Here is a 17,791-nt window from a genome sequence, read left to right on the forward strand (position 1 = left end):
AAGGATGTATTTCCACCTGATTTGTGATTATATTTCACATATTATATTAAATATGGCATCTTCTTTTAAAAAAATTAATCATGATTTGTAATTTAAGTTGAAATTGATTTATTTCACTTAGCACAAAAAAAAAAAAATATAAACATGGCATACAAATCACAGCACTTAGGTTTTCACAGCACTGAGATTCAAAATTGAACAAAGTCTGTTTGGTGGGAGTAGATAATATGTCCATTCCAGAGGTTAATAAATGATAACTTTGCCATTCTTGGGAAGATACATTCTTGGGTAGGAAAAGCAAGTAGGATGCTTGGCTGCATAGCTAGAGGTATAACAAGCAGGAAGAGGGAGATTGTGATCCTGCTATATAGAGTGCTGGTGAGACCACATTTGGAATACTGTGTTCAGTTCTGGAAACCTCACCTACAAAAAAATATTGACAAAATTGAACGGGTCCAAAGACGGGCTACAAGAATGGTGGAAGGTCTTAAGCATAAAACGTATCAGGAAAGACTTAATGAACTCAATCTGTATAGTCTGGAGGACAGAAGGAAAAGGGGGGACATGATCGAAGCATTTAAATATGTTAAAGGGTTAAATAAGGTTCAGGAGGGAAGTGTTTTTAATAGGAAAGTGAACACAAGAACAAGTGGACACAATCTGAAGTTAGTTGGGGGAAAGATCAAAAGCAAAGTGAGAAAATATTATTTTACTGAAAGAGTAGTAGATCCTTGGAACAAACTTCCAGCAGACGTGGTTGGTAAATCCACAGTAACTGAATTTAAACATGCCTGGGATAAACATATATCCATTGTAAGATAAAATACAGGAAATAGTATAAGGGCAGACTAGATGGACCATCAGGTCTTTTTCTGCCATCAGTATTCTATGTTTCTATGTTTCTATGATGAGGTATGATGGAAGCTGTAATTCTCAATATCCTAAATGCCTCTGCTCTGTATACCTTTAAACCAATTCTCTGGCTTAGCATGATTTATAGCCCACCAATGGGACAGCTGTGTTGGAGAAGAAGTGCTGGATCAGCAATGTTCATTTGGATGACTTTTGTACATGAAATGGAATGGAAAAGACGCCTTCTCCTTCACCTTGCATAGTAAATGTTAGTGTAGTGTGTGGCTGCATATTCCACGCTTTCATTAAAAAGTCAATCCTCTCAATAACTCTGGTGACTTTGCTTATATCATTTATAAATAAGGTCAAATAATCAGTTGCACACGTGCTCTTATATCTGGAAATGATAATTATGCTTCTTCCATTTTCACGGTGCAGATTCAGTCTTTAAAAAATGTGAATATGCGAAAGGTGAACAATAATTTGTGTTGCTGAATGTTGCCTGTTTATCTTTAAAAGTCTATGGCAAAATGGAAATGTGTGAATGGATCATATCCATAATGAACTACTAGAGCATTGCAGTTTCGTAACGAAAATTATTTTTATACAAATTGTATAACATACAATTACCCAGCTTCGATGGCTGGGTGGAGCTCTTTCCTTACAATCAGGAGATTGTGAGTTCAATCCTAGGTAGAGGCACGTGTAAGGGTCTCCTACTTGGGCAGGGGGCTGGACTAGATGACCTTCAAGATCCCTTCCACCTCTGTTAATCTGAAATTAAGTGAAGCTTCTGTTTGTATACTTTCTTTCTGGTCAATTAGATGCTTTGCAAATTATACAACACCCAGCTCAAATCATCGATTGAATTATGAAATACAGTATTTAGAATCTTTTGAAAAAAAAATGTATTTGTGTAGGCGCATCTACATTGGTTTTAGAGGCACTCAATTTTTCCAATATGAGATTCAACTGAATCACCTTTGAATGTAATATCTGAATGAAATGTTATTGTATTAGAAGTTGAACATATATCAGCAGTAGAACTAGTTGGTTTTTTTTGTTTTCTACCCTAGCTCCTTGTGTATTTAAAGGACTTATCATCACTTGCTGATAAATACTATCAGAAGAAAAACATATGTTATTCTCACTGAGTATGAACATAAATACTAATCAGTGTTTTTTGTTCTAATCTTTGTTTATTCAATGGAGAAGTAAGACATGCTTTTGAATTGACATACACTGGGTATTGAATTATGGAAATATTTATTTCTTTTCAGAGTTTTATTCAATCTTTCCTCTCTCAGCAGTTTTAGTCTTTTTTTTTCATCAGCTACAGCACATCTTCCAGCGATTTCCAGGATAGCACATCCTAGTTTTTAACCTGGCAAAAGACAATTGTTAAATACAGTACATGTGATTGGAGAGATATCATATATTTACTAATCCCTGCTGATATTTGTTTTGGACACCATTTTCATGGGTAACCTTGTTATGCGAACCCAATCAACTGCAGCTTGTATTACAAATCATGTTTTAACTGCTCATAGCCTAGATAGCGCAATGCACAAATGGTAAATGATATTTTTGTTCTATAGCCAAACTTTGTCGAGGTGTTCTGAATAGATGTATTCATGCTCTGCTGAGACTTTTTCTTTTTTTAAAGTATCAAATATTTAAAGGTCAGTATGGCAAGGAACAAATCCAAGCTGTTGAAGTGCTTAACTTTTATTTCTCAGAATATCATCTTCTTATTTTCACTATGAACAGATAGATGTGTATTTATGTGTGTGCGTGTGAAAGAAAATAATGATGAGTTGCTCTGTTATAAAAGGTAGTTAATGTACTAACAAGCTTTATATACAATTGATATAAGCCATAACATTCATTTCTAACCCAGGATATATTCAGTAAAACAAATTAGAATGACATGCGATAATTCTTCCTGGAACACATCCTGGAACACATCCGAGGCCAGGCCACTGGAACACCCATGGTCAGGTTATAATGCAATAAGATAAGAAAGTGGCCCAGGGGCGAAAATACTGGAGGACAAGATAAGATAGCCATGACTATGGAGAGAATTGTCATGCTGACCCTTTAGAGTATGGAATAACATAGAAAAGGACTTAGCAAAATAAAGAGGTGTGGGGAAGGATTATTAGGCATGACTTGTACTGCGTAGAAAATATAAAGTATATGGATTGAAGAATGTGCTTTGCTCTCCTTGTACTCAATCCAAATTGAGTTGTGAATCAGATCTGTTTCTGTATTGTGAGTATTAAAATAATTGGCTATCATATCTCACACACATGTTGTTGTTATTATTATTATTATTATTATTATTATTATTATTATTATTATTATTATTTATTAGATTTGTATGCTGCCCCTTTCCGTAGACTCGGGGCGGCTCACAACACAATAAAAACAGTTTATAACAAATCTAATAATTTACAATATAAAATATTAAAAAACCCCATTATTAAACAAACATACACACAAGCATACCATACATAAATTGTATAGGCCCGGGGGAGATATCTCAGTTCCCCCATGCCTGACGACAAAGGTGGGTTTTAAGGAGTTTGCGAAAGGCGAGGAGGGTAGGGGCAATTCTAATCTCTGGGGGGAGCTGGTTCCAGAGAGTCGGGGCCGCCACAGAGAAGGCTCTTCCCCTGGGGCCCGCCAACCGACATTGTTTAGTTGACGGGACCCGGAGAAGGCCCACTCTGTGGGACCTAATCGGTCGCTGGGATTCGCGCGGCAAAAGGCAGTCTCGGAGATATTCTGGTCCGATGCCATGAAGGGCTTTAAAGGTCATAACCAACACTTTGAATTGTGACCGGAAATTGATCGGCAACCAATGCAGATGTGTGTCAGGTGAGGGTTGCTGCTCCTGCTGCTCCTGGTGCGCTGTGTGTGACTGGCGGTTGTGCACCTGTGCCCCAATGAGATCTTGCTTCTGCATATGCGCAGGAAGCAAAATATCATGTGTGTGTGTGTGCATGTGAGATTTCAGCGATTTCTTTGCTTCTGCGCATGCAGAATATTAATAAGCTCGAAATAGACCTATACTAATCTCCCTTCCTTTTCATTATCAGCAAAAATATATCACACACACACATAACTCAACCCAGACAAGACGGAGTGGCTGTGGGTTTTGCCTCCCAAGGACAATTCCATCTGTCCATCCATTACCCCGGGGGGAGAATCATTGACCCCCTCAGAGAGGGTTCGCAACTTGGGCGTCCTCCTCGATCCACAGCTCACATTAGAGAAACATCTTTCAGCTGTGGCGAGAGGGGCGTTCGCCCAGGTTCGCCTGGTGCACCAGTTGTGGCCCTATTTGGATCGGGAGTCACTGCTCACAGTCACTCATGCCCTCATCACCTCGAGTTTCGACTATTATAACGTTCTCTACATGGGGCTACCTCTGAAGAGTGTTCGGAAACTTCAGATCATGCAGAATGCAGCTGCGAGAGCAATCATGGGCTTTTCCAAATATGCCCATGTTACACCAACACTCTGCAGTCTGCATTGGTTGCCGATCAGTTTCCGGTCACAATTCTAAGTGTTGGTTATGACCTATAAAGCCCTTCATGGCACCGGACCAGAATATCTCAGGGACCACCTTCTGCTACACGAATCCCAGCGACCAGTTAGGTCCCACAGAGTGGGTCTTCTCTGGGTCCCCTCAACTAAACAATGTCGCTTGGCGGGACCCAGGGGAAGAGCCTTCTCTGTGGTGGCCCTGACCCTCTTGAACCAACTCCTCCCAGAGATTAGAATTTCCCCCACCCTCCTTGCCTTTCGTAAGCTGCTTAAAACCCACCTCTGCTGCCTAGGCCTTTACAATTTTATGCATGGTATATCTGTATGTATGTTTGGTTTTTATAATAATGGGTTTTTAACTGTTTTTAGTATTGGATTATTATTATATGCTATTTTATTATTGTTGTTAGCCGCCCCGAGTCTGCGGAGAGTGGCAGCATACAAATCCAATAAGTAAATAAGTAAATAAGTAAATAAGTAAATAAGTAAATAAGTAAGTAAGTAAGTAAGTAAGTTAGTAAGTAAGTAAGTAACTAAGTAAACAAACAAACAAACAAACAAACAAACAAACAAACAAACAAACATTCAGGGGTGGGCTCCAGCCGGAACACTAAATTGGGCTCACCGCCATGGCTCGTGAGTGCTTGCAGGGCCAGCGCGATTTTGCTTCTGCACCTTTGGAAATAGCAAAATCACACATGGAGCTGCAAGTGCGCCCATGTTTTAGCATGCGCAGAGTCAAAAAACCCCTCATCGAAATACGGGCGCACCTGCGGCTCCATGCACGATTTTGCTATCTCCACAGGTATAGAAGCAAAATCAAGCTGGCCCCAAAAGCACTCACGAGCCCAATTTAGTGTTCCGGCTAGCAACCCACCCCTGTATATATTTGTATAAACATAAGAGAGGTAGCATTTAATAAATGTATGAAAGTTAACATGGGTTGAAAGGCTATTCATGCGTGCAATGTGTAGTGAAATGACTTCTGTTTGATTAGCTCATGGATCTTTCTCATCTGCTTTTTTTTTTTAAAAAAGAATGCAAGTTAGCACTTCTCTTTCGAATCTTTAGAATCAGTAACTGCATCTGGATGCAATCTCTATTATATTTCTGGTTTTCTCAGGTAGCAATGTTTATGCTACATTTGGGCAGTGCTACCTTCTTGCTAACAGAGCCGGTGATAAGCGCAATGACAACTGGGGCAGCTACACACGTTGTGACTTCGCAAGTGAAGTATCTCCTGGGAATGAAAATGCCGTATATCTCAGGGCCTCTGGGATTCTTTTATGTGAGTATACCGATAAATGTTTGTTGCGCTGTTTTGCTCATATTTGCATGCTTATTAAAATTGCAGGATAAACTCCAAATGGTGTTGTGACCTTTTGGATCAGGCCTGACTCTGTTATGTCTAATTGAAGTCCATTCTGGATGCAATTCAAGGTTTGCTATCTGATCCTATCAGGAACTCCCCCCTCGGTTAAAGACCTTGGTATACTAATAACAAAAGATTTAAGTGCCAAAGCCCACTGCAACAATATAGCCAAGAAGGCTTCAAGAGTTGTAAACCTAATCCTACGTAGCTTCTGCTCTGGCAATCTCACACTACTTACCAGAGTTTACAAGACTTTTGCCAAACCCATTCTCGAATACAGCTCATCTGTTTGGAACCCATATCACATCTCAGACATTAACATCTTGAAAATGTCCAAAGATACTTCACCAGAAGAGCCCTTCACTCCTCCACTCGAAATAGAATACCCTACGAGACTAGACTTTCAATCCTGGGCCTAGAAAGTTTAGAACTAAGACGCCTTAAACAAGATCTAAGTATTGCCCACAAGATCATATGCTGCAACGTCCTGCCTGTCGGTGACTACTTCAGCTTCAACCACAACAACACAAGAGCACACTACAGATTTAAACTTAATATTAACTGCTCCAAACTTCACTGTAAAAAATATGACTTCAGTAACTGAGTTGTCGAAGCGTGGAACTCATTACCGGACTCCATGGTGTCATCCCCAAATCCCCAACACTTTACCCTTAGATTATCTACGGTTGACCTATCCAGATTCCTAAGAGGTCAGTAAGGGGCAAGTGCACTAGAGTGCCTTCCGTCCCCTGTTCTATTGCTATCCTATATCTCCTATACCTTTCTTTTATTCCTATATCTCTTCTTCTATTCTTTCATTGATATGTTCTATTACTATACCTTCTTTTAAAAAAGGCCATCTTAAAAGCCACTGGACTGTATGTAAGACAAATAACTAAAGGTAAAAGGAAGAAGAAACCGCTATGGTTTAGCAATGATGTAAGGGCTATAGTCAATGAAAAAAAGGCTGCCTATAGGAGGTATAAAGAGTCTGGAAGTATAGCTGATAGGGAGGTATATAAAATGAGACAGAAGGAGGCGAAACAGATAATATATGCTGCTAAAGCCTCAAAAGAGGAAGAAATTGCCAAATCTGTAAAGAAGGGGGATAAAACCTTCTTCAGATATATTAATGATAAGAAGAAGAAAAACTGCGGCATCACGAAGCTTAGTACCGGGAATAATACATGCATTAATGGGAATAAGGAGATCGCTGACCATTTCAATAGCTACTTCTGTTCAGTTTTCTCAAAAGACACCTTACAAAATAATACTATAGAGGGATATAGCATTGCTTCCAGCTGTACGGATTCAGCTCCAGTGATCTTAGAAGCCGATGTCTTAGAAGAACTTGAACGATTAAAGATAAATAAGGCAATGGGTCCAGATGGCATCCACCCCAGAGTTCTTAAAGAACTCAGATCTGTCATTGCTACCCCCCTGACTGATTTGTTTAACCAATCCTTGTTAACAGGAGAAGTTCCTGAGGATTGGAGAATGGCCAGTGTTGTGCCTATTCACAAGAAGGGCAGTAGAGAAGAAGCTGGTAACTACAGGCCAGTTAGCTTGACATCAGTTGTAGTTAAAATGATGGAGACTCTACTCAAAAAGAGGATAAATCAGCACCTAAAAAACAATAACTTATTAGACCCAAATCAGCATGGCTTTACTGAAGGCAAATCATGTCAGACTAATCTCATTGATTTCTTTGACTATGTCACAAAGGTGTTGGATGAAGGTGGTGCCGTGGATATTGCCTACCTGGACTTCAGCAAAGCCTTTGATACGGTTCCACATAAAGAGCTGATAGATAAATTAGTGAAGATTGGACTTAATCCCTGGATAGTTCAATGGATTTGCAGCTGGCTGAAGCGTAGACATCAGAGAGTTATTGTTAATGGCGAGTATTCTGAGCAGAGTCAGGTTACAAGCGGTGTGCCACAAGGATCTGTTCTGGGTCCTATTCTTTTTAATATATTTGTGAGTGACATAGGGGAAGGTTTGGTAGGGAAGGTTTGCCTATTTGCCGATGACTCTAAAGTGTGCAATAGGGTTGATATTCCTGGAGGCGTCTGTAATATGGTAAATGATTTAGCTTTACTAGATAAATGGTCTAAGCAATGGAAACTGCAGTTTAATGTTTCCAAATGTAAAATAATGCACTTGGGGAAAAGGAATCCTCAATCTGAGTATTGTATTGGCAGTTCAGTGTTGGCAAATACTTCAAAAGAAAAGGATTTAGGGGTAGTGATTTCTGACAGTCTCAAAATGGGTGAACAGTGCAGTCAGGCGGTAGGGAAAGCAAGTAGGATGCTTGGCTGCATAGCTAGAGGTATAACAAGCAGGAAGAGGGAGATTATGATCCCACTATATAGAATGCTGGTGAGACCACATTTGGAATACTGTGTTCAGTTCTGGAGACCTCACCTACAAAAAGATATTGACAAAATTGAACGGGTCCAAAGACGGGCTACAAGAATGGTGGAAGGTCTTAAGCATAAAACGTATCAGGAAAGACTTCATGAACTCAATCTGTATAGTCTGGAGGACAGAAGGAAAAGGGGGGACATGATCGAAACATTTAAATATATTAAAGGGTTAAATAAGGTCCAGGAGGGAAGTGTTTTTAATAGGAAAGTGAACACAAGAACAAGGGGACACAATCTGAAGTTAGTTGGGGGAAAGATCAAAAGCAACATGAGAAAATATTATTTTACTGAAAGAGTAGTAGATCCTTGGAACAAACTTCCAGCAGATGTGGTAGATAAATCCACAGTAACTGAATTTAAACATGCCTGGGATAAACATATATCCATCCTAAGATAAAATACAGAAAATAGTATAAGGGCAGACTAGATGGACCATGAGGTCTTTTTCTGCCGTCAGACTTCTATGTTTCTATGTTTCTATGTTTTCTATTATTTCTTAGATATATTTTACTATGAGTATCTCCTCTATAACCTTCATCATGTATTTTACTATGTGTATATATATATATATATACCCACTAAAACCCTCATTGTGTATTGGACTAACTAACTAACTAACTAACTAACTAACTAACTAACTAAACAAACAAACAAACAAACAAACAAACAAACAAACAAACAAACAAACTTGCCATGAGATCTGAAGCCCAGCTATAGAAAAAGAAAGAGAGAGAGTGACAGTGATTTTTTGTTGTAATTATAGAGCAAAAGGGTAAAGGTTCCGCTCGCACATATGTGCTAGTCCTCCATTTCAAAGGTGAAGAGCAAACACTGTCCGAAAACATCTCCATGGTCATGTGGCGAGCATGACTAAACACCAAAAGCACACAAAACGCTGTTACCTTCCCACCAAAGGTGATCCCTATTTTTCTACTTGCATTTTTTACATGCTTTTAAACTGATCGGTTGGCAGAAGCTGGGAAAAGTAATGGGAGCTCATCCCGTTATGTGTCACTAGGGATTCCAATAGCTGAACTGCCGACCTTTGGATCGACAAGCTCAGCATCTTAGCCACTGAGCCACCATGTCCCACAATCATAGAGTAAGGAGATAAAGTAAGGAGTAAGCAGAAAAAACAATTGCTGCCAACCTGCCTTCCATTGACCTGTATACTGCACAAGTCAAAAAGAGGGTGGAGAAAATATTTACTGACCCCTCACATCCTGCACATAAACTGTTTCAACTCCTACCCTCAAAACGTCGCTACAGGGCACTGCACACCAAGACAACTAGACACAAGAACAGTTTTTTTCCCAACGCCATCACTCTACAAAACAAATAATTCCCTCAACACTGTCAGACTTTCTACTAAATCTGCACTTCTCTTCTACTAGTTTTTCTCATCATTCCTATCACCCATTTCCTCCCATGTTGACTGTATGCCTGTAACTTGTTGCTTATATCCTAAGATTTTTATTAATATTGCTTCTTCATTGCTTATTTGACCCCTATGACAATCATTAAGTGCCGTACCATATGATTCTTGACAAATGTATATTTTATTTTATGTATGCTGAGAGCATATGCACCAAGACAAATTCCTTGTGTGTCCAATCACACTTGGCCAATAAAATTCTATTCTATTCTATTCTATTCTATTCTATATAATTGCTGTAAACAAGATGGAAAGCAACTTATTTCTATTTCTTTTCATTCTCTAAGAGACATACAGTTGGTTAAGAAATAGAAAATATAAATAAATACAATTATTATACTTTATACCAGTTATGGAGGATCTATGGCATCGGTGCCACAGGTGGCACACAGAGCCATATCTGCTGGCACACGAGCCATGGCCCTAGCTCAGCTCCAATGTGCATGTGTGTGCTGGCCAGCTGATTTTTGGCTCACATAGAGGGTCTGGGAGGGCATTTTTGGCTTCCAGAGAGCCTCCGGAGGGATGGGGTAGGGCGTTTTTACCCTCCCTCAGCTCCAGGGATGCCTTTGGAGCTTAGGGAGAGTGAAACACAAGCCTACTGGGCCCATCAGAAGTTGGGAAATAGGGCCTCTGGGAGGCAGGGGAAGCTATTTTCGCTCTCCCCAGGCATTAAAGTATGGGTGTGGGCACTCACGCATGTGCAATAGTGCACACCCACGCTCTCTTGGCACCTGAGGGAAAAAAGGTTGGCCATCACTGCTTCATACTTTGACTTTTTATTTTTTTTCCTTTACTTGATGTTAGCTCCTGTTAGTTTTTATGTTTGTCTCAAAAGACTTAATACAAATTATATACTGCATTGGCTACCAATTTGTTTCCGGACACAATTCAAAGTGTTGGTTATGACCTATAAAGCTCTACATGGCATAGGACCAGATTATTTCCAAGACCGCCTTCTGCCGCATGAATCCCAGCGACTGGTGAGGTCCCACAGAGTTGGTCTCCTTAGGGTCCTGTCAACCAAACAATGTCAGCTGGCGGGACCTACGGGAAGAGCCTTCTCTGTGGGGGGCCCGGCTCCCCCCAGAGATTCATACTGCCCCCACCCTCCTTGCCTTCCAAAAAAGTTTAAAAACTCATCTTTGCCGCCAGGCCTGGGGTTCCTTAGACTTTCCCCCCTGCCCGATGAATGCTTAGTTTGACTGGTGAATGAATGATATTGATCGATATTGATACAACAGTAGCATCGGTAGCGGCAACCCCTGCCTGGTCACATCCATTTTTCTAAGTAGCTTTTTCCAGCTGTACTTGGCTATGCAGAAAGTTGAGATATGCAATATTAAAAATACAGTGGTACCTCTATTGAAGAACTTCATTCATTCCGTGACCAGGTTCTTAAGTAGAAACGTTCTTAAGAAGAAGCATTTTTTCCCATAGGAATCAATGTAAAAGCAAATACAGTGATCTCTCGATTAGCGCGGGGGTTACGTTCCAAGACCTCCCGCGCTAATCGATTTCCGCGTTATAGTGGTGCGGAAGTAAAAAACACCATCTACGCATGCGCGCCATTTTTTTCATGGCCGCACATGCGCAGATGGTGGAGTTTGCGTGTGGGCGGCGGGGAAGACCAAGGGAAGGTTCCTTCAGCCGCCCAACAGCTGATCTGCTCCGCAGCGCGGAAGCAGCGAGGAGCCGAAGATGGGGTAAAGGCAAAGGGGAAACCCCATCTTCGGCTCCTCGCTGCTGCCACGCTGCGGAGCGGATCAGGTGTTGGGCGGCTGAAGGAACCTTCCCTTGGTCTTCCCGCTGCCCAGGCAAAGGGGAAACCCCAAGATCGCTTGCCGCTTGTCGTATTGCAGCTTGGAGCCTTGCTTCGCCTCCTTCGCTGCAATACGGCAAGCGGCAAGCGATCTTGGGGTTTCCCCTTTGCCTGGGCGGCGCTGGGGCCATGCGGAGCCGCTCATCTAGGGGGGCGTGGACCGGCAAGGTGCCCTCCGCTCTCTCTCTTTCTCTCCCTGTTACCGGTGTAGTATAAGAGAGAGAAAGAGAGAGAAAGGAGGGCGACTTGCCAGTCCACGCCCCCCTGGATGAGCGGCCCCGCATGGCCCCAGCGCCGGACTCCGCCGTTGCCTCTGCCCTTGCCTCCGTCCTTGTTCGGCTCTGCAGCTGAGAGGCCACGTCCACCCCCTCCTCGGTGTCCCCGGCACCCAGCGTCCCCACGCCGCCTCCACCTCCCGGTAATGCGCCCGACCTCTGCCTCTCTCTTTCTCTCTCATATACCACGCCGGCAACAGGGAGAGAAAGAGAGAGAGAACTAGGGCGGACTTATTTTTTAATTAATATTTTTTGAAAAACCACGTTGCAGCGTTTCGCGCTAATCGAGACCGTGCTAATCGAGGGATCACTGTAATGCATGCAAACCCATTAGGAAATAAATAAAAGCTCGGAATTTGGGTGGGAGGAGGAGGAGGAAGAAGAGGAGGAGGAGGAGAGTCGCTGCGGAAGGAAGAAGGTGAGGTGAGGGGAATCAAAAATATCCAAAACTTTAAGGCTTAAAAAGAAAAAAGAGGGACTCTGAGGTGGCAAGGAAGAGCACGCGCCTCCAATACACCCAGCGCAAGGCTGCCTCCCATACACTGCGCCAGAGAGAGAAACCCAGGGGGAATGGCTGGAAACTGGCCGGATCTTTATGCTGCTCTCAAATTTCATGGGAAATTTTTCTGGGCTTGGGTTCTTAAGTAGAAAATGGTTCTTAAGAAGAGGCAAAAAAATCTTGAACACCCGGTTCTTATCTAGAAAAGTTCTTAAGTAGAGACGTTCTTAAGTAGAGGTACCACTGTGAAGTATACAACTTTCAAACCGGCTTTTTCAAGACAAGGCATGGCAGGATTCCACTTGACCGCTGAAATGCTGTGCAGCACATTTTCTGAAAATAAGAACAAGCTAAATAATTATTTTAAAATGAATGTTCATATTTAGAACCTGATCTCTTATTTTTCTTACAAACGAGTTTCTGAATTAGATGATTCAAGACTTAGATTTAAATTATGTTTGGAAAGCAATTCCATTCTAAATTGGTATTGCGTTTGGCTGCCAAATGTTGGAGAAAAGGACTTTTTAGCAATTTAATGGGGCTTTCTGCCTGTAAAATTGGATTTGTTAGTATAGGTTCCAATCTTTTCAATAAATCTGTTCGCTTTGATAGCTACACCCATTTAGAACTTCAACCTTAATTGCTTTTCTTTGCAGTTATACTTTTTGGCATGATAACTCTATGATGTCATTAGAATGTCTTAGTATGCACTATTCAATGATGTGGCTGAATTATATAATTGTTGAAACTCAGTCTTGCCATGTCCATCAGCCACTGATTTATCCTTCGTCTGTTCAGAAAATCTGTTTGAGCTTTCCAGCCCAAAAATAAATTTTGATTTGGGGTCCTGAGATGAATTTGCTTTTCTTTGCTGATGGATGAATGTCACATGTCTTCATTCGGTTTGAAAATGTTCTCTATGCAATTTTTGTGTTGCCATGATGACCTGTTGAATTGATTATGATTTAATTAAATGTCAACAAGGACCATAAAAGAACTTTAATGTCCTTTGGTCTCACCAAGCGTCTTATTGCATTTTTGTTGAAAAGTCCAAAATTCTCCACAACAACTTTCATGGGTGGACAAAGAGATTTTAGCCATCTATAATTCAGTTCTGGAAAACTAGAAATGGCAGTCTCAGTTTCTTTGTGTTGTTGGACAAGGGCAATGTGGCTAATAAGAATATAAGCAGTTAAGCTTGATGGTAGAGTTCACGGCAACTTGAAACTCACAAATTACCTTTTTGGAGGTTATTTTCACTGGAATTATCATTAGGACTCTCTCTAGGTTCATTTTATGGCCGTTTGCCTGGAATGGTTTAGTGCAGTGATGGCGAACCTTCTTTTCGTCAGGTGTCGAAAGAGCGTGTGTGGACTTGGAGCGGCTCACTACAAGAAAAAACCCAGCACAAATCCAATATTTAAAAAACAGTTTAAAACTAGTGATGGGCGAACCCAACGGTGTTCGGGTTCGGCAAGTTCAGCCAAATTTTACGCAAAATTCGGCCGAATCCGAACCGAACCTGAACTCGAACCTGAACGGGGAATCCCTCCCATGAAGAGATTCCGGGGACAGAGTTTTGACCTCACCGGCAGGTTGCTAAGGATGCCAAGGTGATCACTTCCTGGATTCCATGGAATCCAGGAAGTGGTCACCTTGGTGTGCTTAGCAACCTCCTGGTGAGATCAAAGCTCCGAACGCCGAACACGACCCCGAACTTTGCCCAAAGTTTGGAAAAATTTCGGGTTCGTGTTTGGCATACTGAACACCGCAAAATTCGGTACGGCCCTGAATTGTGCGGGTTCAGTTCGCCCATCACTATTTAAAACTCTTAACATAAAAACAATTGTACATCTCAAGCAGACCATACATAAAGTGGAAACGGCCCAGGGGAATCAATTTCCCCATGCCTGACGGTAGAGGTGGGTTTTGAGGAGTTTGCGAAAGGCAAGGAGGGTGGGGGCAGTCCTAATCTCCGGGGGGAGTTGATTCCATTTCTGGGTGTTTTTGCATGATTGACGGGGCATGCATGTGAAAGAAGCCAGTAAGCACACACAAAACTCACATTTCTGTCACAGTGTGAACCGGTAGGGAAGGTAAATGGAACCCATCCCTGCCTTAGACCCTGTGTGTGTGTGTATTTTGAAGGTGAATTTTAGAGCTTGGTATCATTGCCTTTCTTAAACTTTGCCTTGACTTGTTTCCCTGCCATTAATAGCAGATTCTTTTCTAGCTCATTGGCTATTAGTACTGATATTCCATGTCATAATTGTTGATGTTTTAAAAATTAATATTAATTTTGGAAACTGTTACAAGAATAGTTGACTCAACTTGCCATGTCAGTTGTCTACCTTATATCTTTTGCATATTAAATAGTATATATTTGTGTTCACCTAGACTTCTGTAGGTATATAAAGCAAATATCAAAGATTCATACTGTATTCCAGAAGATTAAGAAACTTAATGGAAATTAGAGGAAAAATGAAACATTTAGCAGAAGTCCCCCTCTCTTTTCTCTAATAAAGATTTGAACTGAATATGTATCTCTTTGACAAACAAAAGAAACACTATTGTTTGTGGAGGGAATTGTTTGATCCAATTTATAATATTCAGAATTAGGTCTTAGTATCAGTAGCACCATCATATCTGAATGTATCTTTAAATATTGCTTATTTATAAGGTATGATTTTTCTTTCCATATAGATTTATGCCTACATTTTTGAAAACATCAGATCCATTCAGGTGGAAACTGTGCTATTCTCTATATCTAGTATTGTCATACTTGTACTTGTTAAAGAGCTCAATGAAAAATTTAAGAAGAAAATTAAAATGGTGCTTCCTATCGATTTGGTTCTGGTAAGTATGACTTTTTAGGTACTGCATTGATAATTTGCTATGGTTCTTGATGCTTTCTGCTTATTTCATGAAACAAATATGTAAAGATTTACCATGATAATGATTTTATAATAAATCTGCTATGAATCAATTGAAGTCTGTTCTCAGCCATGGGAACTGTCAGGATGGACCGACACACATACATACACATCAAGGGTGGGTGTTCTGGTACAAGTTCAACTTTTCCCATTCAGATAACTCAGCACAATGAAATATCACAGATCATTTTATTACAGGCACTCTCACATTAACTCACAATTATGATGTGATTCTTCTGCAGTATAATCTTTTCCATTGTGCAGGTAAAAAGAGGTTGAATTGACCCAGGCTCTAGGTGGAGCATCTACATGCTGGCTGGCTTAATGAAAGAGAGAAGACCCTCTGGAATGTTCTCTCCAATTACCCCCCATCCCGAGTCAGAGCCAATAGGAATACACAAATGTGGTCACATGTAAAACTATATTACCCAGAGTGCAATTTTACTACATTTCCCCTAATGCAATATCTTAAAGAGACATGCCTAAATACAATGCAACTTTCTCTGTCTCTGGGGACAACATAGTGGGTTCCACTCAGTGATGGGCTACCAAAATTTTTACTTTACAGTGTTAGTGTGGCTTATGCATTTTGTTTCAACATCTTTCAGTGCAAATTGGGTGCTCTGGGGTGGAGCTCCAAATTTTGCTACCGGAATTGAATTCCTGACCGTTCCCGTAGGAACCCATCACTGGGTCCACTTACCTTCCCTACCATTTTGCATCGCGACAGAAGTGTGCGTTTTTGTGCGCCCCATCACGTCACAGAAATGACCCTCTGCACATGTTCAGAAGCCTCTGCACATGCTCAGAAGATCCTTTTTCGGCCGTGGAGACTGGAGAAACGGTTCGAGGGCATGAACAGCCAGACATTGCTGCTGGTTCGGTGAGCAGGGAGAAATTTCCGCCACCGGTACATAAAAACTGGTCCGAACAGACAGCAACTCACCACTGATGCACATGGACATACATGGTCTGCATTGGCTGACAATTGGTTTCTGGACTCAATTCAAACTGTATTTTAATTTACTGTTTTATATGTTGTAAGCCACCCCAAGTCTTCGGAGAGGCGCGGCATAGGAATCCAATTAATAAATAATAAATAAACAAATAATAAAGGTACTCAACAAGGCAGGAAGAAAGAAAGAAAGAAGGAAGGAGGGAGTGCTGTGATATATATTATTTCTAAAAGGAAAGGCATGATTTAAAAAAATCTTAACAAATACACAAATCAGCTACAGTTTTATTTTATAATGCAATATATCATGTTACAGGATAATTAAAAATTAAAATTCCCAGTTAGCACTGTAAGTAAATAATTCTAGAAAGCTTCACCATTAAAAAAACCTTTTCCTTCTGCCTGTAATAATCAAATAAACAAAATGATGTTGATAAGCAGCGTGTCTCAAAGTCTACTGCCACAAGATTTGTATATTGTCTCTCATAAAACCTCTGAGAAAAATATTACATTCTTCTGAAAGAAAAAGATAATAAAGATTTAATCAATACAGTTTGTGCCCATTAATGTCAGTCAGACAAGGTTGCATAAGCTAAGGTAATTAATTTGAAGAATGCCCCAATTTGTTTCTCTTAAAAATGTCAGATGAGCTAGCTACATTGATACTTTTTATTTAAATCAATGTATATTGTGGCTCCAATATAAGGATGTATAAATTTAATGCCAAATCACCATCTTTAGGCAGGCTAGTCCAGGACTGCTCAGGCAGAGATTTTAACTTATACTTCTCCTGGATTTTTACATATTTAGAAAGGATAAATACTCTATGACCGTGATGGCAAAGATGGAGCAATATCGGAGGACACACAAGGTGTTGCCCTATGTCAGCTCCAGCATTCATGCCAGCTGATTTTCAGCCTTGGGAAGGCCATTTTGCCCTCTGGAGGTTTCAGGGAAGCCGTTCTGCTATTTTTCACACTTTGGAAGCTTCAGGGAAGCTTCCTGAATCCCTGGAGTACAAAAAACAGCCCAATGGGAAAACCAGAAGTTTGGAAAGGGGGCTTCCAGTTTCCCCGTTGTGTTATTTTTTGCACTCCAGAGGTTTCAGGGAAGCTTCCTGAAATGTGAAAAACAGCACAATGGGAAAACCGGAAGTCCATTTTTCTGAACTTCCAGTTTGCCCATTTTTTTAGCGTCCCAGGCTTCAGTGAGCATTTGCACATGTGCGGGAAGAGGGGGAATTGTTCGCATGTGAAGGGACAGTGCAAGGGATGTGCATGCGTGGGGGCAATAGGTATGGACACGTGCATGCATGCTAACACACACACACACACACACACACACACACACACACACCCTTTTGGCCCGCAAACCAAAAGTTCATCATCACTGACTTTATGGCTATATGACTATATAACTATATGACTATATGGATATATAATTATATGACTCCTTCCTGCCCCCCCCCCCCCGGTCCACAACCTTCTGGATTCCAGAAAGTGCCCGTAGAAGGGTAGGGACTCTCTTCAGTTATATGAGTTATATAAAATGCTGATGAGTTTGGAGGAAACACCTTTTAACTTATTAAGACATGTCACCTAAGGAAGTATGGCTACAAGGCTCCCATTGTGTTTCCTAATAAACAATGTGGCCTTTGGATCAAA

The 17,791-nt window shown here is 41.0% G+C and overlaps 1 protein-coding gene across 7 annotated transcripts in view; it reads left to right on the forward strand.

Moving 5' to 3' along the window:
• Positions 1-17,791, forward strand: part of SLC26A7 (solute carrier family 26 member 7) — an 86,002-nt gene that overhangs the window by 34,918 nt on the left and 33,293 nt on the right. For all 7 annotated transcript variants that reach the window (XM_070749219.1, XM_070749220.1, XM_070749215.1 and 4 more), the window contains 2 exons: positions 5,531-5,695; positions 14,943-15,095. In XM_070749219.1, coding sequence (XP_070605320.1) covers positions 5,531-5,695; positions 14,943-15,095 — 318 coding nt within the window. The remainder of the gene's footprint in view (positions 1-5,530; positions 5,696-14,942; positions 15,096-17,791) is intronic.

Source organism: Erythrolamprus reginae, chromosome 3 (assembly GCF_031021105.1).
Source record: "Erythrolamprus reginae isolate rEryReg1 chromosome 3, rEryReg1.hap1, whole genome shotgun sequence".
NCBI classification, from domain to species: Eukaryota; Metazoa; Chordata; class Lepidosauria; order Squamata; family Dipsadidae; genus Erythrolamprus; species Erythrolamprus reginae.